Source organism: Emydura macquarii, unplaced genomic scaffold (assembly GCF_026122565.2).
Source record: "Emydura macquarii macquarii isolate MOO-44397 ecotype Brisbane River unplaced genomic scaffold, CSIRO-AGI_Emac_v2 contig_1451, whole genome shotgun sequence".
Lineage (NCBI taxonomy): Eukaryota > Metazoa > Chordata > Testudines > Chelidae > Emydura > Emydura macquarii.
In genome coordinates this window covers 18,650,442-18,677,311 of record NW_027131588.1, presented here as the reverse complement: position 1 = coordinate 18,677,311, position 26,870 = coordinate 18,650,442, and the positions used below count along the sequence as shown (strand labels likewise).

Below are 26,870 nucleotides of genomic sequence, written 5' to 3'. Positions count from 1 at the left end.
AATGAAGCATTTTAAGGAGGCCCTGAATGGCCTGTGATCTGTTGTCCCAGGAGACCCTCCCCGCTCCAACATACTGCTGTGGCCAGTAGAGGCACTTGAAGGGAAACACCTGTTATATAAAAAGGGGGCATTGCTGGCAGGATGTTCTCTGTGAGCACCCGAGGACTCTACTCTCTGTGAAGGATGCTTCCCTTTGGTCTGAATAAGCTGAATTTGATGACCCTGAAACAGTGCAAAAGCCATTTATTGTATAGGATTTACTGGAGAGGGCTGAGGTTATATTCCTGGGGAGAGTGGTAAAGTGGCTGTTTTGCTGCTTTGTTTTATTGCCTGCTGGATTTACTGCATTATTTGTATATCTGTTTCTGCTGCTGGATGGCTACCATTTATGACTGTAAGTTTAAATAATTGCTAGTGTTCCTGGAACTATCGGTACAGGTGTTTTATTATTGTAATTTAAATGTACCTAAATAAATTTAAATGTTACTCCTCATCCACTGAAATCTCACTTGTTCAAATCTTCCTGGCAGCTTGGTGCCCAAAAACAGACTTTAAAGACCAAAGATCTCAGTGCTTCCTCTTTCCCCCTTCTCCTCCTCAGCAAATGACATGCCACTTCCAACAAAGCAGACTCTCATCCTGTACCTCACACATAATGCACGGGTGGTTCGGGCACTGATAGAGGTCGACTGACAGTAACAAGTGGTATTTAGTGGGGGATTTTACATGTCTGTGTCATAGAGACAAGGTGGGAGAAAATGAATTTCATTGCATCAACTTCTGTTGGTGAGCGAGACAAGCTTTCAAGCTGCTTAGAGCTCTGCCTCAGGTCTGGGAAAAGTCCTGTGGGCTTGTCTTCCTATACAGTGCTACAGTGGCATAGGTGCTCCACCGTCCCCCACATTTAGCGCCCAGCCCAGCCCAGCCAGCTGCCCCTCCCCCCGTCGATCCCACTTCCTCCTTCGCTCCCCTCCCTCACCCACCCAGCGGCGCCCTCCGCCCCGCCACACATGCGCACAGGCCGCGCCCCGCCCTCCCCAGTCCCGCGCCTGCGCAGGGCGCCTCCCCCGCCCCTCCTCTCTTGTGCAGGGGGCCTGGGCGGAGGCGAGTCATGATGGCGGCGGCCAGGCTGTGAGCGCCGCGCGCGAGAGCCTTCCCCTCCCGCCCCTCTTCCAGTCCCGACCCCCTCCCCTTCTCCCCGCCCGCCCGCCCGCGCGCGCCCAGCCGGAGTGAGCGGGGGAGGGGCCCCCGGCCGAGCCGAGCCGAGCCGGCGGGAACGGCTGCTGGGGGAGACGCAGGAGGCCGCGAGCGCGGGGGCAGCCGGGCCCCGGGGCGGCGCCGCCGCCGCCCTGCAGATCACCCTGAAAACCCTGCAGCAGCAGACCTTCAAGATCGACGTCGACCCTGAGGAGACGGTGCGGGCCGGGCCGGGCCGGGCCGGTGGGGGAGGGGCGCCCCCCCGTGTCCGGGCGCCAGGCCCTCTCCGCGCGCAGCGTGGTCCCCTCTGGGGGGAGGGGCGGTGAGGTGGTGGTGGTGGTGGTGGGGGGGGGCCTGTGTGTGTGTGTGTGTGTGTGTGTCTCTCTCTCTGGGGAGACTCCTGGCTGCCGCCGGGGTGTGGGTGGTGGTGGCCGCGCTTCTCCTCGGGGGGGGAGACGGCTGGCTCTAATGGCGCCACCCCCCCCTTGCCTCCGTATAGGGGAAGCTTTTGTGTGGGGGAGAGCGAGTCCAGCGGCTCTTCTGGGGTTTCAGTTGCAGGGACTGCTCTGTAGTGGGGGCGCCTGCCTAGGCCGACTTTAGGGGCGGGGCGGGGCGGGGCGGGCCCCCCCCCCCGTGTCGCCCGTGTCGTTGCAGTGGGTGCTGCTCTGCAGAGTGCTGGGGGGGGTGTCATTGCAAAGCCGGGTGGGCCGGATGCAGGCCTGTTGATATAGGGTGTAAAAGTCCGAGCAGAGTTGGGTCCTCAGTGCACTTCCAGGGGTGGAGGGGGTGTCAGGCGCTCTTTAAACCCACAGTGGAGCGTGGGAGCCACCACTTACAGCCACTTTCCCCAGCTTCCAGCCATCCCTGCTGTCCTCTGCTAACACCCCATCGTGGGCCACCAGGATTGCAGTGGATTTTCCCCAGGCCTTGCCCGCTTACCTTGGACTGGCCTGTGTGCTCCTCCCACTGTTTCTCTAGGTTTGATTGTTTAACCCCATCTCCCCTCCAAAAAAGGATAATTGAGTGTTGTGCAGGGTGCAGCCAACTCACAGGATGCTTGGTCTAGACAAGTTGGCTGAGAGATTGTGAATGCCTAATTAAAATGTACACAGCAGAGAATGTCACAAGCTTAAAACACCAGTCTTTATAATTAATCCCTACCCGGGGATCTGCCTTCTCTCTTTATGCCCCCCACCCCCATTTTCCTCTGCTCATCATATTGAGTGAGTTGGAGCAGCAGCACTGAGGTCCTAAGAAACCTCAGCAAAAAGGGGATTAGAGAGGGAGGTTTGCCAGCCACACAAGCCTTGCATGTGAGACTGCAGAAAGTATCAGCTAGGTGTTGGAGGATGGGGAAGTAGAATGGTTTCTCCAATTAATAGCTGTTGGAGCACTGAATAGGTGTAACTGAGCAAAGAACTTGCTCCAGTGAATTAGGGGCTTTTTGTACATAAAATGATTCCATAGAATTATGGCTACAATATGAAAAGATTGTTGGGGTATCTTGTGTCAAATTATATATCTTGAAACCATGATCTTGGTAGCTCTACAGCAATAGAGTTGGAGTACTAAACTAGCAAATTCAGGAGAGACTTTTTGGAAAAAGTATGCCAAACATTAGAACAGCTGATGGTACAGTTGTAATGCCAACTTTTATGAAAAGCATGCTCATGAGGTCTGTGTTAAAAACCAAAATCAGTTTAAATCACCAGATCCTTTAAAGCAGACTTGTTAGTTTAGGTTTCAAAGCTGTTTTCTTGGTTTGCTGTTCCCTTTCAGTCTAATTTTGAAAATGGTCCTTTATAGTGAAGTGTATTTGTGCCCAAACCAAATGTTAGACTTGTGTTTGAATCAAAATATGTTAACTCCAGGGAGTTTTTGAAACCTTACATTTAGCAAGTCAGTGTTTCCATGTGCTCACTGTTAAAGGTAGGTTTGATGACTTGGAGCACTGCCCTATACTGTGACATGGCCAAAATGATCTAGTTAAGATAGGCCCAGAAAACTTGTGGTGGTTTTTTAAACCTCCAACTGTTCTAGCAATTTCTGGTCACTTCTTTAACTTTCTATATAAGTCAAACTTAAAAAAATTAACAAACAAAAACTGATGTTGGATGCAAAATAAGATCTTACTGAAACACTACAGATTGTCATTAGAAGTATTCAACCATCAGAAGTCAGGAAAAGATTTAAGAATACTTTCTATGGAGAACATGAAACAACATACTTCAATTTATATTAAAATAACCACAGAAATTCAGTAACAATTTCAGCTTTTTGCATAAACTGCTGACTATCTCCCTTATCAAAGAAAAGGCTCACATGACCAAGCGATTGAATGTTATTGCTGTGGTCCTACGTTAGGTGTTGGTGTTATATTTTTTAAGTACTAGTAAGGTCAGTGCTTGTACTTTCTAAATACTAGACTTGAAGCAGGATCTGTCTTGTATCCATGGAAGTAAACTTCTGAATTTTTCAGGTAGAAACTGTAGAATATCTCATCTGATATAAAACTTGCTTTAAGAATGTTTTGGTTAGAAGCCTCATGGTTGGAGAAATTCTGTAGTGTCTGAGGTGGGGAAAATATGTGTTTCACTTTGTTCTGACCTGAATTTTGGGTAGCAAACTTTTGGAACAAGTGTGCAGGGGTCATATTTGCACCCCCTAATTCTCCATGGAAAATTGTTTTGCTAGTTGGAGCAAACTTAGTGTTCTAAATTTTGCTGGCTGAACACTTGTACATTTTGGCTGGTTCAGGACAAACAAAAGCACCTGTTTTATATAGTGGTTGGTACTCCTGTTTACTGACAACCTTTGATTGAAATGGTGAATGTATGAGAGGACCACAGACTGAAGTAATTCCTTCACCTGAAACTTTTGCAGTACTGTCTAGCAAACAAGTTCTTCCCTGATGGGGAGAGACAGTCATGACAATGATAGTTGTAGACTCTGAAAGGTTTTATGTTGTTGGGAATGCTTAGATTAGGGGTAGTCAATAGGTGAACCACGGGCCAAATCTGGACCACCAGATCCTTTCAGATGGAACCCAGAATCTTTTTATTTACTTAATATCTTTGTTTTTTATTTTCTTTGGCATTTGGACCTTTACTATACCTTGACAAAAAATTTGGATATTGACAAAAAATAAACTATCCTGGCTTAGACCAAGATGTAGTTGATATGACCCAGGAGTAGCACACTTCTAAATATGCTGCACTGTTGGGTAAAATGTTCTTAAACTTCTTTAATATGTTGAATACTGGCCTTGATAATTCAACCTAGGTAAGTAATGTTTAACTTATATTTTACTGTGCTGAACTAAATCTCTGTGTCTGAGCTGAGAGAAATCCTAAAAATGTCACTCTTCTTCTGACAGTTTCTAGTTCATGTTGACTGGATTCTCCTATGCTAGCATTCTTCAGGGAATGTTGGCTTGTTTAAGAAAATATCTTTTAAAAAAATTGTGGAAGCTATTTTAAAAACAACTTTTGGACAATTTGGATGTGTTCATGTTAGTTTTAACAATAAAATGTAAATATAACTAATATGTACACATCAAAAAACTTGTTCATAACAGATACCTGTGGTGATGGTGAAATTTGTATTTTAGATAGCACATTGCTTCAGCCTCTCAAATTTTAGCATTACTGAATCTGCTTGATGCGGGGGGGTGAGTTCTAAGAAAGAAGGAATCCTGGAAACAAAGCAGGATCTGGTGAAGCTGCCATGGGAGGAGGAAGGTGGAAAACGCTATAGTGTGGATGGTGATGTTGCATGTAGGGCTTCACTGAGTCAATGTTTTTAGTACTCCAGCAAGGATGATGTACAGCTTAGTGTGATAGGAAGAAATTACTCTATCAGGGAAGGTAAAGGAGACTTTGGGGAGTGCGGATTAAGGCAACAGTTTTACGGTAAAGGATGTGGGTAAAACCTATCAATCAGAGGAACACAGAGCCTGGTTAAAATCCGACAAATCTGAAATGCTTTTCAGCTGATGTATATACAAATATATATGGAGAGGGGGAACCCCAACACTTAACTCTGGTTCTTTTCTGAGGCTCTACTTGTAGTGATAATGTCAAATCTGTGAATCATATAATGTAACTAAACCAAATAATCTTTTGAATGGCTGAAACTTTACAATTGGATTTGTGTGCAAGTTTGAGCCCAAAAGACAGATTGGTCCCATCAGTTTCTAATCTCTTCAGTACTTTAGAAGTTTTGTTAAAGACTGTCTAATTAAAAGCAGTTAATGGCATGCAAAGGCCACAGCTTCAAAGCGCAGTGCTGCCCTAACTGATGAGTGGCATTTTTGCCACTTGAAATAAACAGGAGAGGCATTGAGCCCTAAACACTTGATTTTTGAGGCAAATAGAACTATGCATTTGCTCAAAATTCAAGAATAAAGTTGGTGACTAATGTAAGTTTTCCAAAAAATAGTCTGCTTTAGTTGTCTGAATTTTAGACTTACCGTTAGTTTTAACAGATCACCTTGTGGGCAGGTCTACACTATAAGCACTGCAGCACCACTGTAGTGTAGACAGTTAGCGATAGAAGGTGTTTACTAGGTTGATCTAAATTTTAGGTTTAGGCCAAGCCTAAGGTTTGGGAGTATCCATGTTCTTCCATTCATCTACCTTAACTTATCATTAGCTCTTTCCTAAACATTGTCACCAGCTGCGCGTGCCACAGTGTTCTTTACGCTTGCTAGAGTGGAAAGGTACACTTTGTGGTGTTATGCCATAAAAGTAAATGTTGCAGTTCTGTTACTTTCATTTCTTATGGTGTGGTGGAAAAGTCAAGCATTTCTGTTCCTTCCGGTAAATCTTTAAAGAGAAAAGTTGACAATTTATATTCGTTTTGGTTTAAATGTGTCACTGTAAACAATGTGGCATGCTGAAACTGCAGCTGTGCTGCTGAAAAGACCCTTTTTTATGTGGCTGATCTAATGTAATGCCAGTTTTTATCCTGACAGCTACAGGCTGATAAAACTAACTTCATTATCAGGCAAAGTGGTTGAAACTGTAGTAGAGAACAAAATTATCAGACACACACATGAACAGGATGCAGTGGGGAAGAGTCAGCATGGCTTTTGCAAAGGGAAATCACGCCTCACCAATCTATTAGAGTTCTTTGAGGGTTACAGCAAGCTTATGGATAATGGTGATCCAGTGATATAGTGTACTTGGACTTTCAGAAAGCCTTTGACACAGTCCCACACCAAAAGCTCTTAAGTAAAGTAAACACTCATGGAATAAAAGGGAATATCCACTCATGGATCATTAACTTCCTAAAAAGATAGGAAATAAAGGGTAGGAATAAATGTTCATTTTTAACAATGAAATAGTGGGATCCCCCAAGAAGCTGTACAGGGACTGTGCTATTCAGTATATTCATAAATGATCTTGAAAAGTGGGTAAACAGTGAGGTGGCAAAATTTGCAAGTGATACAGAATTATTCAAGATAGTTAGATCCAAAGCTGACTGCGGAGAATTACAAAGGGATCTCACTGAACTGGGTGACTGGACGACAAAATGGCAGATGAAATTCAACGTCGATGCATGCAAAGCAATGCACTTTGGAAAACATAAACTCAATTATATATACAGAATGATAGGATCTAAATTAGCTGTTGTCACTCAAGAAAGATCTTGGAGTCGTGGATAGTTCTCTGAAAATGTCTGCTCAGGGTGCAGCGGCAGTCAAAAAAACAACAATGTTGGAAACCATTAGAAAAGGGATAGATAATAAGAGAAAATATCGCCAGGCCATTATATAAATCATGGTATACCCACACCTTGACTACTGTGTGCAGTTCTGGTTACCCCATCTCAAAAAAGATATTAGAATTGGAAAAGGTACAGAGAAGGACAATGAAGATGAGTAAGAAAATATGGGACTAGCTTTCATATGAGAAGACATTAAAAAGACTGGGATTATTCATCTTAGAAAAGAGAGGACTAAGGGGGCATATGATAGAGGTCTATAAAATCACAGTGCGGAGAAAGTGAATGAGGAAGTGTTATTTACCCCTTCACATAACACAAGAACCAAGGGTCACCAATGAAATAATAGGCAGCAGGTTTAAAACAAACATAAGGAAGTACTTCTTCACACAGTGCACTGACAACGTATTGAACTCGAGTTCCACAACCTGTGGAGATGTTGTGAAGGCCAAAATTATAACTGGATTCAAAAAAGGATTAGGTGGGTTCATGGAAAATAGGTCCATCAGTGACTATTAGCTAAGATGGTCAGGGACGCAACCCTATGTCTTTGGTGTCCCCTTACCTTTGATTGCCAGAAGGTGCACAACAGGATCACTCCATAATTGCCCTGTTCTATTTATTCCCTCTGAAGCATCTGACACTGACCATTGTCAGTGGAAGACCAGATACTGGGCTAGATAGACCATTGGTCTGACCCAGTTTGGCCATTCTTATGTTCTTATCTAGGTGGATCACTGCAACTAAGTCTGCAGCGTACCCTCTACAGTCAGTGACTTAATTTCATTTTCTAGTACCAACAGGAACCACTGGGCCCCAAGTCACTTAACTTTTGAATTATATGTAATATAAATTCCTGTGGGTAGGCAGACTAGTCCTCAGTTTTAAGCTCTTGTGTTGCTTTGACTATACTGCTTTGGGATTTAACTTCTCTTGAGATACTAAGATACTGGAGCTGAAGTTCCAGCTTCAAAGAAACAGTTGAGGTTTTGGCCGCCTGTTTGGCTTTGTCAGTCTCCTTTTTGAGGTCCTTCTTTCATTTTTCTCCCTTGCTGCAATTCTCCCCTCTGACTGAGGAAGATTAAAGGTGGATACTCAGCATATGTCTACATTGATATTGGAAGTATGATTTGCAGCTCGTCTAGATGTATTTGCACTAGCTTTAATCTTGCCAGCTCGTTAAAAATATAACATTGAGGACGCGATGGCGCAGGCTTCACAGGCTTGCCTGACCGCCAGAGTACATATTTGCACTGGTAGCCTGTGCTGCTTCACATCCTTCTCCAGTGCACTGCTTCTGTAGTACCTTAAATGAGAACTTGGTCCTGATCTTTGAAGTGTTCCTATTAGGTAGACCATTGGCCAGCACCTCATTATCCTAATTGTTTCTTCCCCTTCAACAAGTGTGTGTTGGGCCAAGTAATCCACCATCTATGCAGTCTCGCTCATATAACTAGTGAAATTGTTGCATCCAAATTAGCTGTAGAGTAAGGGTGGTGATTGGTTGAGTTACCTCTGCTATCACAATGGTCTAGGACTCTTGGTATGGCATTATTCTAAATAAAAATTGTTCAGTCATTCTTGTAGCTGTTTGTATCACTTCAGCTCTATCACAGACTTTCTGGGCTTCAAAGTGATAGTTCTGGGATCTCATTATGCAGATTCAGTGGTGCATAATTCTTGTAATATGGTCTTTAAACTAATTAATTGTTTGAAACTGTCTCTATTAACTGTCATGAAGGTCTTAACTCTAAACAAAATGTCCACACTACAAGCACTACAGCAGCACAGCTCCAGCTACCCTGCTGTAGTGTACACACTTGCTACAGGAGTAGAAGGGATTTTTCCGTTGCTGTAGTAAATAGTCTCCTTCCCCCACCCCTCACCCCCCTACGGCGCTAGCTACATTGATGGAAGATGGTGCATGTTTATTCAGGGATAAATTAGGTCTTGCTAGGTGAGGTAAGGGGATATGCCAGGAAAACATCTACTGCTCTAGTAGCCTCACGTCACTGAAGCTTGAGGATTAATGGATTTCAAGTGTGGGTTAGAAGGAGGGTCTTTATGTACAGACAGGAGGAGAAAATGCACCCTCCTTCAAACATATCAAACTGTCAGGCCTAAAAATGGGAACAAAAATAAATGTTGAACGCTCTATAATGTGGAGTTGTCATCTTTACTCTTTCATAGATTTCTGTCATCTCTATTTCAGAAGTCAAACCTTCGATGCAACTGTACAGTAGCAAAAGAGAAGATCACTTTGAAAGTAGAGATGAATCTAAAATTAAACTTTTGTAATTGTGAGGGATAGTTGAAAGGCATCCTTCCCTCTATACTCCTATTTTTGTCCATTGTGGCCTTTTCCATCCCATATGTGACTCATTCACAAGTGACTTCTTCAGACATGCTAGCAGAAACACAAGAATGATTTCCCTGTAAGGGAACTAATGTTCACATTGGTGGTTTGGAGGAAAAACATTCTCATGATGCAGTACAGAATTCAGATCTGTCTAACTTCCTTTTCTAGGCAAGAAGATGTGCTTACATGCTCTTCATCCCAGATGTCTTATCATTTCTCAGCTGCTATGTGGCATCTTATTTCCCCTCTGAAGGATAGTTACATTGCTCCTTTAACTACTTTAGCTACTGCACAAATAGTTGGGGAAGCCGTGACGTATAAGGGCCTATACTTTGCTTCTTGATACTCAGCAAATGACTGCACAAATTGTTGCTTCAAAAGTCTAAGATGTCAGAATAATCATTTAATAGTTTTTTACTTCATAATTTGGCATGCTTTCCTCCAAATTAAGATCTATGGGCAAGGTGAGAAGTCCTTTTGAGAAATCAAACTTGTATTTTTCTGGAAAGCGTTTTCCTTTTTCTTTGGATATTCTGTTTACTTTCAATTTAGTAGCCACAGTTTGACTTCTCAGGCTAGGGAAGTATAAAATCCAGTTCTTTTTGGTTTTATAATCCTCTTCAGTATTTTGTGGCATTTCTTAATATAAATATATTGTATTCCGTAAAGCTTCTCTAAGGGAATGTTAAGACTGCATGAAATGCCAGAACGTGCTCACAACTAATTTTGTTCAGACACATTACTATGTTACTATATCTGAAATTCTGGGGAATCATAGCTGTTCTGTAACGGTACATGTTTACACCCTCACTAATAGTTGAAATTCTGTTACTACAATTATGTTAGGACAGGTATGCAAAAATTATCTGTGGGGTTTTTTGTATTTTGTCAATATTTTATATTGTACTGCTTTCAGTGATCACACCTTTCCTTGAATGAAGTTCAGAGCATGGGCAATCAACTCTCAAGCTAATTTAACTACACACTTATGTGGGCTATGTGTTAACAAATAATGCAGAAATGTTTGATGAATATTATTGAATTAATGTTATTTGTGAAAAGGTCCAGATGATGTAGTTGTATCATATGACTTACTATTTGAGTAGTAATTCATGAAGATGTTAAATAGCTGCTATTAAAGTTAGATATTTATAAGTTAGCAGGTCCAGATACTTTGCGTCAGAGTTTAGAAAAGCTGGTTGAGAAACTTGCTGGATTGTTACTGTTGATTTTACTAAGGTGGAAATCTTGGGGAAGTAAAGATCAGTGCTTGGAAAAACACCAAACCTACTTGCCACAGGTCTAAACTGTCTACCCAGATACACTCAAGGTCATGCAGTGAGAAATCCAGTTGCATTTCTCCTTTTTCTTCTCTCCTGCTGTGCCCCTCCACCCCCCAAAAGAAAAAAACAAAAAACTTCCTGGTATTGGGAAGGCAAATAAAGATTCCTGTCAAGATTCGGTCTCATATATCAGCTTTTGTCTAGCAGGTGTCTGAAATCTCAAGTCTGCCTGTGCTTCTTTCTGCTGGAAGTATAAATCTTACACCTGCTTTATTCTTGAGTAGTAGGCAGATAGGTGTCAGTTCTACTCCGTTTCCTGGATTCTATTTTTTGGGGGCCTTTTCTCTCCTAAATAGCTCCAGTGCTTGCCTGTGCTGCTCTTAGCTTTTTCCAGTCAACAGTAGAGTGAAGTTGATACGACTCTTGCTTGTGTGGCTTCGTTCCTGCCCATAGGTTTTTGAAAACAAGCATTGAAGCTTAACTGTGTTGATCTCACCTTGATACTGCTCTCCCTCTGCAGTGGTTAACCCACGTTCCCACGAGGCAGTAGCTAGGTTGACTGAAGAATTCTTCCATCAGCCTAGCGCTTTCTACACTAGCTTGGCTTAACTGTGTGTCTTGGTAGTGTGGATTTTTCACATCCCTGAGTGATGTAGCTGGGTCAACCTAACTTTAGTGTAGACCTTGCCTTATACTAATATACTGATCATTTGAGTGATCAGTAAGATGTAGGTTCTTAGTCTTTTAGTGGGTGGAGGGAAATAAAACCTGTTATACTGGTCAATTAAACTGACTGATAGCCTGAAGCGGTAATCAGCATAGTGCAAATCTCCCTTACAAGGATCCATCCCTGGGAAGCTCTATATACTGGATATGTGCTAGGTATTTTTAATTATGATCAGGAGCATGACGTTCCCCATCAGACTAAAACAAACTTGACTTTTAAAAAGTCCCAAGTGAGATACCAAAACCACTACTTCTGTGGGACCTGTGAACAATTTGAGGTCACTTTATTACTGCAGAGTCATCACCAAACTCTGGGAATGGTGACTGTCAGTTTATTGATAGTGCAAAAACAAATAAACAGTGGGTTGGCTAGTAGGAAGCTTATTTTCAAGCTTCTAAAATGGTGAACTAAATAGGGGAGAGCAAAAATCTATTAAAGCATGGCTTGCAAACTTAAGTCTGCAAAGCAGTTTGTTGTTCGTTACTGTCCCTCACTTATGACTTTCAAAAAAAAAAACCCAAAAAAACCCTGTGGGTTGAAAGGCTTAAGCTGAAAGCTGGCTTTAAAAAAAAAAAAAAAAAAAAAAGTTTGAGGGGGAAAAATTGTTCATGCACTCTCTAGCTTTCTACCTTTCACAACTCCGATTATTACTGCACTTTCCTACAACTTGAATAGGAGGCTGTAGTTTAAAATGTGATTTGTCAGTAGTGCTCACTTGGTATGTGTACAACCAGTTTACAACTTGTGTATTTTTAAATAAGCATGCTTAGTATATCAAGCATCTAAGATGTTATTGGATCCTCATGATTCAATGCTACCCCTCAGACATCACAATACCCATTTTCTCTGCCTAGGCTGACAGTCATGCCATTGCTATTTTTAGGCATCCCGCTGGGTGTAGCATTTGTATGCCGGTGCCTAGAAGTGTCTTATTGAAACACAGCTGTCCAAAAACTGCCTTATCCTGGGCATGAGGGAATTGTGAAACATGGATTTTTATGGCCTTCAAAATCTCTGCTTGATGGAATGGTCTGTACAGTATAGGCTTGCATTTGAAAAGATAAGAGTTCCTGGCTATCAAGTGCCAAGAGAGCATTTCATAAGCAACAGCCATTTGTGCCATAACAGGCAACAGCTGCCGTACTAGCCTTGTAGAAACTGGATCTGGCCAAACAATAGATAGAAAGGTCTGAACTTGGCTTTCCCACACTCATTAAGCTTACTATCGTGGGTACAGCCTGATGGGACTACTTAAATGCCAACTACGTTAAGCATAGGCAATTTCTCTTAAAAATGAACCAAACTTCATAATACCCTGTTTAAGGTTGCAGAGTGAAAGCCAGAATGCAAAAGGTAAAAAGCGTTACTGTGATCATTTTGCACAACCTGTGTATTATAAATTTAATTCTTAACAAGAATAAAAGGACATATGTTTACTGTGACTGAGTTGCTGTAGTATTGCTTCAGGGACCTAAACTCTTGCGTTTCCTGACTTTCAACTTTGCATTAACAGCATTTTTGCCTTGTATAAAACATTCATATCTTCAGAGCAACTAGGTAGATAAATGAGGATCCCTGAGGGAGCTGAGGGCTGTGGAGTTAAAGGGGAGAATCCTTTGCTTACTTGATAGTGAAGTCACTAGACCATTAGAGCTGAGGAAAAACCAACAGTGCATTAAATGTTAAAAACTAGACTTGTTACAAACTATTACTGTGGTAAGTGGGTGAGGCGCTTCTTCCAAAAACGTCAAAATTCATTTTCTCTGGATGCTTACATTTGCTGATTGTAAGAATTCTTATACTGCTTCTTCACCCTTAGTTGGGGACTTGAAGGGCTCTGGGGCTATTACATGCTGTAGGTTCTACCTTCATTGGTGGTATATGTAAGGGGCACCCCCTCAGTCTTGGTGACTTTTCTGTCTAATCATGAGAACTATCAGCTGTGGAAGAGACCAGTAGCTACCTTGCTACAGTCCCTCTCAACTTCCCTAGCTGAATGAAATGTTAGCTATGAAATAACTTGTGTTATAACTTGTATACTAGGTTGACATAGCTATGGTGTTCATGGGTGTGAAAAAGTCACACCCCAGAACTGTAGCTGTACTGACCCAACCCCCACTGTAACTGCGGATAGGTCGAGGGAAGAGTTATTCAGTTGACCTAGCTACCACTGCTTGGAGAGGTGAATTACTTAGTGATGAAAAAATCCCTTCCTTTGCTGTAGGAAGTGCCTAGGATGTGGTGCTACAGTGACATAGCTGCGCCGCTGTAGTGCCTGTAACGTAGACATGGCCTAAGCATTAAAAGGATGGAGCTCTATGCGGTGGAACAACTCTTCCCAGCTCTCTAGAGGTGGTAGCTGTATTTGGCTGCTAGGTTGGGTGAAGTCAGGCTTTGCTCTTTGAAAAAGGGTTATAGAGAATGCTTACTCAGCAGGCTGGATGTTTGCCTGGTTGGTATGTGCTTTGAGAACAACAGTCATCATGTTATGGATGTTTCTTTAGTTGTCCTTCTGCCTTTTTATTACTGCTTTTTCAATGTACCAGTCTGTCTAAATTTTCACTTAGTCCCCATATCTGGTGAAGCTCCTGGCCTGTCTGCCTCACATGTACGCCAAGATTTATCTTTGTAGCTGTTAGTGAAACTTGAGTTGCTTAATGTTTTTGTGATCATGTGGCTTAATATAAAGTTGAGTCATAAGTAATTAAACATGATTATAGAATTGGCAGCCAGGACACAGGTCTAGCATTACTCATACCCTCCACAGGTGAGGAGACTCTTGGCTGGATAGCCCAAAAGATCAGAGGAGCTTACAGTTGCAGAAACTAACTACAGCTGGAATATGTCTTAAAGAATTTACTTCTGTTTCTAGTAGCAGAATTTTTTTGGTGTCTGTAGTTGACTAAATTCTGTGACAAATTCCACCTGTAAGAGGTAATAGACTTGGTAACAGCAGAAAACTACTCAGAAAAATAACCAGTATGAGAAGAAACTTAAGTGAATGTGTTTCTTTAAGGTGTGGTTGGAATCCTTTAGGTATATTGAATTAAGTGTATATTTTTTAGCAATTGCTGTTTTAGAAGCAACTTTAGTATTGCATAAAACTGGTAATAAATTCAACTGGTCAGTAGAATTTCTCTTAATTTAATTTGACCTTCAGTTACACCCATACATCCACATTGATGTCAGTGGAGTTGCACAAGCATGATTGAGGAGAATCTAGCCCACAATGTCAGAAATTAATGTCTTGTTTTTAAGCTGATGGACAACTATAGGCTTGTCTACACAGGGAGGTCCAGGAAGATTAATCTGAATTAACTAAAGCTGTGAATTTGAAGTGGCTTAATTAAAATGCATTACATTGTTGTTCAAAATTCATGGCCTTAATTTGTTTTTGGAAGTAAATTCAACTAAACCAAATTAAGGCCACTTTAATTCTGAATGACGATGTTCACTTGGGATTTAAGGCAATTTAGCTAATCTACTTCAAATTCACACTTTAGTTAATTTAGATGAACTTTTTCCTAGAAGTCCCTGTGTAGACAAGCTCTAAGTTCAAGATGTCTGAAAGTGCAGATAAAGACTGGTATTGGAATACTAAAATGACACATCTTAGGTTTTTTTTCAATTTACCATCAGCTTATTTGTGAACCAATTGTAGAACACTTTTTTTTATATCTTATGGCTCAGTCTAGTCAAAAAGTATATCTCTGGTCTGGTGTGGAAGAGTGTGGTGGCCCTGCATCCTATGTGCTTTTGATAGGAAAGTAGTTTTTAGATACCTTAAATATTTTTTTAAACTCCAGTAGATTGTTTTCAATTTAGTGTTCTTTGTTGTTCGTCATTAGCTGAAGTTTTAATAGGAAAACAGCCCTATCTATTGCTCTTATTGGTGAGAAGAGTTAGCATATTGATCTAGTCTCCCAAAGAAAGAAGGCAAAGTGTACAACACTCTTCTAAAATGGGTGTTAAACACATACGTGGAAGATGAAATAGCATGGAGAAAGGGCAGGGCAGCTGAATGTAGTGGTTGGTATTGTGTGACAAAACAGTCAAATTCTAATTAATTCTGCTATTAATGACTGCTTTTAGTCCTTAGTTTTAAAATCCCTTAAAACTTCATAAAACTTACTTACAGATTAAATGTACAGGTTTATTTGTTTGCGGTAACAAATGGTACAGACAAAGTTAATGTTTCAAAAGTAAGGTGAATGACCTTCAAACTCAAAAGGTAGTCTAGGAAGAATTCACATTTGAACATTCATAGTTTTGTAGACTCCATGTAAAGCCTTTATTGGAGGCTCTTAGTAACACACACACACTGGATAAAATTGTCATTTTATTCTTGTTTCAAAGTAAATATAAAAGATGATGCAGCTTGCCAACAAGCCTATAATATTGCAGGAAAAATTCAGAGGGGAATTAGAGTGTCCTTTACCATGGACAGGAATTTTTGTTTATAAAGCTATTTAGAAGTCATGAAGCTCCAAAGTCAAGAGAGTAACTAGTTTTCCAATAGAAATATGACTGATTAGCTGGGAGGTTGATATGAGAGAGCTTCTGATAAGTCCCAGGGTAGCATGCCTAATAGGAATACCATTTCAGCTGCTGGAAAAAGAGAGGCGTGGCGTCTCATTTCAGTTTCCCTTGGACAGTGGGCCCTCATTTCTAAGCCTTGGGAGGAGAGGTTGATGGGAGCAAGTTAAAATACCGTAAGCATGTAAAATATAAAATGTAAGATGGGACAGTGGAAAAAAGATGGAGAAAGGTTGGGTGGGGGGTGGGAGAGGATACTGAAGACTGGGGAGGAGGGGGAGAAGGAATTACTAAGTAACAGCAAAGTGATGCCAGGAAAGGTGTAAGAAATGTACGAGGGCAAATGTTTGACAGATTTCACCAGTGTTAAGTGAAATAACTTGAGCTTTTTGTAATACCTATAGTTAACAAATCTGTCTGGTCAGATATTGAATAGCAAGCATTTTGAATATATTTCTGCTGTTGGCTAGCCCTGGTAATAAGCTGCATTTTAAAATTAAACAATATTGATCATGTAGCAGCTACATAGGGCACATATAGTAATGACATAAATGGGGGTACTAAGATAAAAGTATCTTTTGCCTTGGTTAGTAGGCTGTCCTCTGGATTAAGTGTGTATGGCACTTTTCAACTTCAATATGTTTTATTGACCGTGCACCAGCTTGTCTTTCTAAAGAATACAACACAGGTATGGAAATCCTCAAGAAGATGGGTTACTTTGTGGATGCCTGGATGTGACTTTCAGATTTTGTTTGAGAGATGTCACAGTTCTTGTGAACTGTCAAGGAATAAGGGGAAGAAATGTAAAATGCTTCTGCGTACGCTACATTAGGGTGTTTGTTTAATCATTCTAAGTATATTAGTCTAAAAGCATTTCTCTAATTATATATTCTGAACAGTCTTTAGTGATCCTGTTGCACGTTACTACCAGAGTATAGTCCCAGTGGTTAGGAGTAAACTAACTTAAGCAGCAAAACTGGAACAAATTGCCCCATGCAGTGGTCTAGCAGAGCACCTAGTGACTGCAGTGATTACAGACAATGCAACTGAATTTATAGGAAGTGAGATCATTCTATTAAAAACATTTTTTTAATTCTTAACTACTCTGTTTGCCCCATGTATTCAGAGCAAGTGCTTTAGAGAAGGGCCACTAGGTATGATATCTAGTTTTTTTTAGTGAGTATTTTCTGCTTCAAAACTCTTCACTTTTCAGTGAATTCTTGATCTGCATTTGACATTTGTCAGGGGAGTAATTGTAATGTGACATTGGATTGTAACTTTAATTTGATTTAGTAGAAAATTCCTTGAGCAATATTGTTCCAAGAGGAGGCTGGAAGAAGCTCTTTGACAGAAACAAACAGCACTAACTGGTTTTGAAATGTGAATCTACTTTCCTGTAACAAGAATTATGTGATTTCAGGTGAAGGCGTTGAAAGAGAAGATCGAATCAGAAAAGGGGAAAGATGCTTTTCCAGTAGCTGGCCAAAAACTAATTTATGCAGGTAATCATTTTAAAGTAAAGATTACATTTGAAACTGACAAACTTTCTGCTTTTTATTGACCTCTTACTTGGAACAGGAAGATATTGATTATTAGGATTTGGTTTATCCCTTAGAACTAATAAAAACCAAAATAAGCTGCCTCATCAGCAGAGGGAGTTCTTGGTATTCTGGGATCAGCTCTCAGTGGTAGTCTTCCAGGCACATCACAAACAATCACCTAGAAACGTACATGTATACCAGTGAGAAATTGGCCATGACAGATAGAAATGAGGTATTAAAATCATATTCTTAATATGTGATGCCAGAATCACTTGGTGAAATCCTATGGCTGTGTAACAACCATCTAGTCTGACCTCTTGCATAATGGTCCCTTTTGGCTTTAACAGGTGAATCCAGTCTCCTTCCTTCTCATAGCTTCATTACTGAGCTTACGGGACCCTTGTCTCAGGGACCAAAATACCCTCACAGATTCCTTCTTCCTGTCCCAAAAAAGCCACATTGATATTCTTGACATATTTGGAAGTAGCTGCCTTGGTATCTCCCCATAAATCTGTTGTTCTCTTAAGTGGTGTACTCATTCCATTTTCAGGAAGCTCAAGATGCTTTGTTACAACACAGCAAGTTGGGAGTTCTGGAACTCAGAACAACTGTTTTGTTCTCCTTGGGAGGCCCAAAAAAAAAAAAAAGTCCTTAAATTGGCGTTAAGGCTGAGTGCACATATCAGTAACTGAAGGGTAAAAATCTACATGGATGTTTAGTTTAAATGAAAAAAGAAATTGAAACTTCAGATTAAATTTGGAAATCCAACACGTGAAATAAGGGAAGACACAATTAAGGCAGCTGTTCTGGATTCTTTTCATGTCTCTGATCCTAGAGGATTTGAGTCAATCAGAACAGTAGAAAACAGGCAAGAAAGACCCCAGGATAGGCTTTTTTTTGCCTGATTCATTCTTATTGATGTCAGATCATAAAGGTGGATTTCTAAATATATTAAGGGGAACATTTTCTGTATAAAATGCCTTGTGCATGTATTTAAAATTGCATGCAATTCTGAAGCTTCTGCTGGTTATGGGGGCTGAAAAATCATGATACAGCAGTGGGCAGGATTTAACACAAGTTAAATGCAAATTTGAGATGCTCAGATTCTTATCCCTCTTGGACAACACTTTGCAAATTGTCTAATACAAACACAGTTATATAGGGAGGATAGGGAATAAGGTGCAGTTCCTTTAGACTAAGGAGTCATGACTTACGTTTCCCCTATAATCCTAGCTTGCACCATTATTGTTCAGATTTTTTTTAATTTAGAAGGAAGGTATTGATGATGACCTTTCACACGTGATATAAAATCCTTTCTTAGGGTGAGTGTGGAGGGCCTCTTTTGGCATTCTGATACATATTTTTTTAAAGCACTGTGCTAGGCTTGGGTCAACCTGGCAGAATTGTTACGGTTTGCTTTAAAAAAACAGTGAACTGCACAAAGGTGAGGATAAATTGTAATAGTCTGGTATTTATATTGCAGTAGTCCCTGGAGGTGTGAACAGAGTTTTTTTTGGGGGTGGGTGCAGAGTCCTGTGCATGTTCATGGTGGTAGTTCCTTTCCCACAGAACTTACAAGATACATGAGGGATCCTAAGTGGGCAAATACACCAATGCAAACATTGGCCATTCAGACACTGCATCCACATTCCACCTTTGGTATTTGAATGACCATACCATTTTGTACTCAAATCCTTTCAACTCCCAGTTGGAGCCACCTGAGTGTGAGACTGTTCTATTCCATACATATCGTCAGTTGCCCAGAATTCCTACATCACAGGCCAAGGAAATATCCTGCTAACTATAGCTGAGGCAGCGTATTGTTTTGAACCTCACTGATGTGGGATTGGGATCAGTTGTAAAGGTGCATATGTATGGTAGTCTTGGGGAGGGGTTGGGGCTCGCTGCCTCTGCAGGAAACCTGCCTGTTAAAACTGAGCAATAGTCTCCATTCTATAGGATGGAATTCTGTAACCTTATCTCACCTTGATTCCAAAGACTAGAGCATGGTAGTGATGCTGTAACTGAGACTGTTACTTTTACACATTATTTATGTGGTGTAATGAAGTTTCAAACCAAACTGTAGTATAAATGTACTTAAGCAGAAGATGGTAAACAACAAAAGATGCTAATCAACAATGGTAGTGCAAATTAGAAAGCAACACTGTTTTTTTCTCGTCTCGACCTTAATTTTTTTGCAAGACAGGATGAAAGAACAGTTAAGCCTGTTTCATACAAAGCCAGTATTTCAGTCTCCTAAGTTTAAATTGGTAAAATTTCAGAGTCGCAAGCCTGCCTCATGCAGATGTGTTTACGCTGATCAGTTGCTGGCTCTGAAAGGCAAACAGAGCAACGATAAAGCAGGAGGGATATAAAGCGTGGAGGATATTGAATTTTTTTTCTGTATCTTAAGCACTGTTGGCAAACTTCTTGATTGACCCTATTATACATTGAGGTCTTTCCTCTATGGTGTTTGAAAAGATCAACTTGGATAAAGACTGAACAAAACCTTTTCCTTGAGATGACAATCTTCCCTTCAGTATTTTGGGGCATATTTGATACCGTTGGTGTAGTGTTGAAAACATTGTCAGAATAGTCAGAAATGGCTTCAAATTACTTGTGCCATAGAAGGACACAGCAGGAAACTTTTATCTGGGAGCATTGCATCAGACCTTAGGGCAAAACATTCTTCTTTGGCTTATGCATATTCAAGTGTTTTCATAAAGCTACTTTTTAGGTATTTGAAACTGTTTGCACTAATGGAATAGTAAGATCAGCAAACAAACTGTTAAATGACTTATCAATAACTTTTATCTTGAATTTACTAGGTAAAATCCTTAATGATGATACTGCTCTTAAAGAATACAAAATCGATGAGAAGAATTTTGTGGTGGTTATGGTGACAAAAGTAAGTCGTTGCAATTTTCTTATCAAAATCATATCATCTTATAAAGAGTTTTAACTGTGGTTCTTAGCATTACATGCGTAAGTTTATACTCAACAAACCGATACATCTGTTTAAATTATGAGGGTTGTGTTTTTCATGGTGTGTGTATGGGGGGAAGAGATTCAGAGTTGAAACTTTATCCTTTATCCACTCCATTGTGCATAAATATTGTAGCACGTAATGAGGATGAACAGTCATACTAGAATGCGGAAATCTCCAACTAAATTTTGATGGTTCCTGGGTGGTAAGTGGAGTCTCCGTTTTACCATCCACCCTTCCTTACAATCTTCTCATGTTTCATTCTGCCTGCTTGGATTACGTTCTCATCTTCCTGTTCATGAGTTTATTCACTAAAGACAGAAGATTGGTATTAAATCCTCATCCTCAGGACTATCAAATTTCCCAATAAGTGCCTTTCAAAACTCATGGCTGTGATCATTTGTGTCAACTTCAACATTTTAAACCAGCGGAAGATGAAAAAAAATGATTTGTGCAAAGAAGTGAACCTGTGAATTTTGAGAGCTGTGGCAAATTAGAGGGGATCATATATGAGGATTTAATTTTGAATGTAAATAAGTTGTTACATGTTCCAATTGGTGAGTGGTAGGGAAGAGAGAATTGTAGAAATCGTGTGTTTAATAGCAAATTTGTCACATTGCTAACTAATTTATATTGAAAGCACTGCATGACTCTTTGGACTTCAGTGGTAACTGCATAGTTTAAATGCTCTGCAGTGTTTTGAAAATGGTTCTCTAATACCTAGGCATAATGGTAGTTGATTAAGGTTAATATTAAGGATTTGCTTCTAGTTTTAACTTTTGGCACCTTAATTTGTGGGAAGGTAACAGTTAAATGTCAAATTTTAGTTTATCAGCTTTTTCTAAATTTGCATGGTCACAATTTGCACTTACTACACTTGTCAAGAATCTGTTGATCATTATTTTAAACATGAGTAGGCATTCTTTTAATGTACTTGGATATGAGGCTTCTAACATAGTACTGGATGTTGTAATTATGTATTAAGTGAAAACTTCAGTTCTGATTGTAAATGATGTCCTTTAAAAAATATTTATCTGTAGACACTTGATGTTGTAAATTCAGGTTTTTCGACTATACATCTTTGTATTTTGTAAATGTCTTTTATAAAATCCACTAAATGGAGAGTTTGAGTTTGCAAGTTACTATCTGAAGCATAACTGGTCCTTGCAGAGCATATTTAGGGCAGGAATGCCCTATCTTAATTCTGTTTAATTGTTTTTGTAGCCTAAAGCAGCAGCTGCTCCAACACCATCACCAGCTACAACGCAGCAATCAAATGCTACCACCACTACTGTTAGTTCTACTACAACAGCTGCTGCAGCCCCCGCACCAGCTCCTCTACCAGCCCCTGCTCCAGCCCCAGCCCCAGTTCCAGCTCCTACCCCTACTACTCCAACACCAGCTGCAGTGGCTTGTGAACCTGCATCTGTAAGTGCCACTAAAGAAGAGAAACCAGCAGAGAAGCCAGTTGAGGCAACAGCTGCAGTCAGCCCAACATCAATTGATAGGTATGAATGTGCCACTTGGAAATTGTTGAAACCATTCCATGTCAGATTGTCACAAGGATGGTTTTGTGATTAAACCCCCAGGGCTGGATTCAAGACATCCAGGTTCTATTCTGGCTTTATCACAGACTTCTTTGACTTTGGGTGTATCACAGAATTACTATGACTCGGTTTTCCCATCTAAGCTGAGAATACTTTCCTACTTCCTGGGGTATTATGATCCATAGTGAATTAATGTCTGTAAAGCCCTTCAAGACTTAAATGGATTGACCTCCAGAAGCTCAAAAACCTGTTTTGAAACATCTTAGTCAGATTCGCTAGACGTGGTGGTAATTAAATTTTTACTCTGGCCAGAATCTCACTTAGATAATGAAAAGAATAATTTTATAAGGAATCTATTATTCTCATCTTTGCTAAACAGATTCCAAAAGATTCTAACTTATTCTATCAAAGGGTTAATAACTGGAGCTGCATCTTACCACAGAGTATCCTGAAACTATTAGAAAATATCCAAAATAAAAGCAATTCTTGACCAAACTGCAAAGATGTGTGGGAATTTGGGTGGGTTGTGACAAATTGCATTTGACATTTGCATCCTGGAGAATTGAGAGGTTGAGCATCTTTGGTTTAGATTTTGTTTGCCCTTCCCTACTCATTTTAAAGATGGTTACTAAACAAATCCCTCAAACACACAAAAGGTGTGAAGAGATGTAGTTCTTGGTTATTGAATTACTTCATATATGGACTGATACGAGTGAGTAAAATGTGGATATTCACTTATACAAGCGCTTCTTAGTTAAATACACTTTTTGTCTTCTGGAATGTAAATACTAAAATATGCTCAAGTGATGGTGTGGACTAGTGGAGGAGCAGGAGATTCAAAGATGGCCCGGAAACTGGTAGGAGAGTAAAGGAGGAAGGCCACAAATAAAACTTCAGGCTGACTTCAGGGTCTTGGTGTGAAAGACTGACTCTGAATTCGAGATAGGAGGAGTATAGTAATGGAAATAGAATCTTTTTTTTACAGTCTTGCTAGGTTGTGGCAGGAGACCTTATCATAAACCCACTTGGTTCTTAAATAACTGTCTTCTGATGTATGGCTGTAGATGTCCTAGCAATGGTTAGTAAAAACAGATCTCCCTCACCTCTTAGCATTTGTAGCTCTGGTAAATCTTGTCAGTATCAAATGATGATGTGGTACTCTTTCCAGAACATTTTTCTTTCTATATAGAAAAACTTATGCATTTAAACAGTGTTTTCTGAATGGTTGTCTTTTTTTGAAAGTGGATTCAGACAAACTGTGGGAATAAGGGTCTTCAACTGTCACAGGAATTTTAAAGGGAATGGGTTAACTTTGTTCAGTTCTTCAAGGGCAAATACTGAGAAATTTTTAAAAAGTGCTCTGCACTGGCCTAACTCTGCTTCCACTGAAGTCAGTGGCAGTTTTACTGTTGACTTCTTTGGAAACAGCTAGGCAAACACTGAGCACTTATGAAAATCCCATCCTACGCTTCCTTTTTTCTTTCAGCTTTAAAGCCAATGTTTAGGCAAGCAATGTCAGCCCTTGAATGGATAGCAGTAGTCCAAATGTAGATATTCTTGATAGGAGTCAGTAAGACTAAGGATTAAAAACAGTAGCATTTACTTAGCAGTGTTTCTCAACCTTTTAAGTTGCAAGTACTCCCTAACTTCTGAAAATTTTAATAAGTACCCCAACACTCAATATTCCAGGGGATTTTATATTTACAGACTAATGTGACCATACGTTGGAAGGAGGGTTGAGTATAATATAAGGCCATGATATGACAGATGTCAGATCTAGTGTGGGTAGGGTTACCACCTTTACACTAGGGGTGCACAACTCAAGTATGTACCTGGGCTAGAGGTGATGTTGGCCAAAGCTAGGAGGCTTTGAGTGGCATGCCAATGCTGGGGAATATAAAGCGCCGCGCCAAATATTTTGTCAGTTTTGAGAGGAGGAAGGGGTGAGAGAGACAGGGAAGGAGAGCGAGAGAGAGAGACAGGGAAGGAGGGTAACTGGTAAAATCTGGGGCTATCATAGTTGTTAATTTCACTGCTCAGAGGGGGGCTGCCGCCTGGCTGCCAACCCAAGAGGGGAGCTGCCGCCTGGCTGCCAACCCAAGAGGGGGGTGACTGCCACGCAGTCCGAGCTGAAGCAGAGGAGGCGTCCGCACCAGTTGGGACCCAGAGATGTGGGCAGGCGGCTGCTGCCCATCTTCAAGCCAGGGCGCTGGAGGCTGTCCCTTGGCTCGGAGCTGGGGCGTGGGTGGCTGCCACCTAGCTGTGAGCCCTTGCGAGACTCAAGAGGCTACCACCAGGCTCTCACCTGGGAGCTGTGACCTAGCCTCCCCCAGAAGCTGGGGACTGCCACCCGCCTCCCACCTCGGAGCTGGGTCCTGGCAGGAAGCGGGCAGCTCCCTCCCGCAAGAGCTGGTGGCTGCTGCTCACTTCCCAGCTGGGACTGGATAGGAAGCAAGCTTCTGCCACCTGGCTTCCCCAGAAGTCGGCAGCTGCCACCCGTCTCCCCTTCAGTCAGTTTTTCCCTGGGTACCCTCTGCCTGTGTCTCGCATACCCCCAGAGGTATGCATACCACAGGTTGAGAAACTGTCTTAGAGCACAGAAGTATGTAAATTCTGGTTTAGTACACACTTACTGGGAAATTCGGTGGCAGTCGACAGGAGTTACGCAAGCTATGCAGAGTAGCTTGTGTAACTCCCATCGACTTCCTAAGTTCCCTTAAGTGCGCCGTCTCCACTGCGTTGTGCTGCGCTGATGGGAAATGTGTTCCCACTGACTCAGCGCTACGCCTTTTGGGGAGGTGGTTTAATTGAATCGACTTCCAGATCGATTGAGCAGGTCTTCACTGTCGCTCAACTGAACCGGATAGATCGATCTGACGGTGGCGAATTTGCTGCTGTCTGTGTGTACATACCCTCTGGCTTCATTCCATATTTTAGACAGCCTTTCTTCCTTTAGGAAATGACATACAGTTACAGCTGTTGCTTCTACGTATGAATTATCTTTTCCAAATTGTATATTTGAGATCTTGTTTTGTCTTGCAGTACATCAGCTGATACTTCTCGATCAAACCTTTTTGAGGATGCTACAAGTGCACTTGGTAAGTTTTTACTTAAACTTTAGTTGGCATTTAAACCTTTTTTCACTGCAGCTGGAATAAATGGTGGATTAACAGAACTTGTTTGCATTCTCTCTTCTACTACACCTTTTTATCTCCAAGGTTATAATCAAAGCACTGTTCCCAAAGAACAGACATAGATGTGGTAAAATCAACTTCATGTCTTTGACTTCTCACTTTAGTACAGACATTGTTTCAACTGTATACAAAGAGGGCTTGTATGAAGATGGGAAAACAAACTTAACAGCACTTCTGGTTTTTCCAGATTTCCTTTTGCTGTCTTTTCCAGTGATTCAACTTGAAGTGATTTGGATGGAACACTGAATTTGGTATTTTGTTTTTGTTGTGGCCAGTAAACACAACCGGTGTGTGTAAATCCACTCCTTTCACTTCCATCCTCAGCCGTTATGTTCAGATCACTGAAACAATTGTTGCATCTTTGACAGTACTACAGTGTGTGCACCCAGTGAATTTAGGTTCACAAGTTTGAATGCAGTTCTGGTCACAAATGGTCTACGGTAATTATCTCTTGATTCAGTGCAATGACATGTGAATTGAGTGGGTGGTCTTAATTTATAGCACACAGTGCTTTTTATCCATAACTCCTAAGACATTCTCAAAGGTGAGTGGGCATACGCTCAGTTTTTTTAATATGTAAACAGGCTTAGAAAGGAAATGACTTGCCCAAGATCACACAGCACATTAGCAAAGCTGGAACTAGAACCCAGGTATCCTGACTCAGCCTTGTCTTTAACCTGGACTCTGGGCCATATTGCATTTTGTGGAAGGGCACTTTATTCCAGCAGTCTGTCCAGTGAAGTGATTACTTTCTATGGAGAGGTCCTTTTCTCTCCACTTCAATAAATCTGCTGCTCTCCCTTCCCGTGCTACAAGGATGAATGGCACATCTGTCAGTGTTTCTCACTGTGTAGCTAGCTGACTGTTTACTCCTTTTCCACTAGAGTCTAAGTGTCACTGCAGGTTAGAACACCCACAACTGAATATGAATGAGGTACTGATAGATTGTCAAGACAAAAGTGGGTGCTAGCATACCAGTCACAAGCCTGCTTTAACACTACTTAGGAGTGACTGGGGAAATCAAACTTGAGTGCATGAATTGCTGTGGACTGCAGATGCATAAATTGTCAGTATTCAGATTTGCACTTTCAGTTGAGCCTAGGTTTACTGCAGCAGGCCTTTATCTCTTCTAGTTTTCCTTTCGTTTTCCTCATTTCATCTCGTGGTCTAGTATTCATTCAGATAACACTCGTGGTTAAACAAGGCATTTAAAAAAAGGGACCAGTTTAATGTTAGGGACCAGAAATGATGGTGCTCTTCGTTTACACTGTTGAGCGTGTTTTTGCCAGTCTTAATTTGTGATGTATAGTATGAGTAAACGATTCATGTGTCAGTAGGAAGAATTTCTGATCTTGTAGGTTAATATTACCTCACCTCAGATGATTGTACTCTTCTGGCTTTCTGCCACGGATTCTCAAAACAACAAATCAGTTATTTTAAAAGTTTGTATTCTTAGCCGTTTCTTTCTGGAAACTTGGAAGGCAAAGAACAGATGTTGGTTAATCCCTTATTGCAGATGCATGCAAAACCATAGTAGCTTGTGCATGCAGTTCTTTAAACCTGGGCCAAAATTATTGACACTGTATTGATAGTTTTAGTCTAGATGGTAGTCACTCAAAGTGAAACTGATGTTCGTTAAATATTGAATTGACATTACTAATGTCATGGGGAGTGCAAATCTATACTTTGATTTACAAGGTTATTTTGGATAAGCTCGTGGTTCTTATGTTTATTTCCACTTACCTCTTAAGTTCATTGTAGATGATAAAGCAT

At 40.9% G+C, this 26,870-nt stretch overlaps 1 protein-coding gene across 2 annotated transcripts in view; it reads left to right on the top strand.

Moving 5' to 3' along the window:
* The first annotated feature begins 1,116 nt into the window (after positions 1 to 1,116).
* The window catches only part of RAD23B (RAD23 homolog B, nucleotide excision repair protein), a 41,147-nt gene continuing 15,393 nt past the window's right edge, over positions 1,117 to 26,870 (top strand). The window contains exons 1-5 of one of the 2 annotated variants that reach the window (XM_067553273.1): positions 1,117 to 1,415; positions 17,250 to 17,331; positions 20,199 to 20,278; positions 21,581 to 21,864; positions 24,946 to 25,001. In XM_067553273.1, coding sequence (XP_067409374.1) covers positions 20,267 to 20,278; positions 21,581 to 21,864; positions 24,946 to 25,001 — 352 coding nt within the window. In that variant the 5' untranslated portion in view covers positions 1,117 to 1,415; positions 17,250 to 17,331; positions 20,199 to 20,266. The remainder of the gene's footprint in view (positions 1,416 to 17,249; positions 17,332 to 20,198; positions 20,279 to 21,580; positions 21,865 to 24,945; positions 25,002 to 26,870) is intronic. The other variant, XM_067553274.1, reaches the window with a different exon arrangement.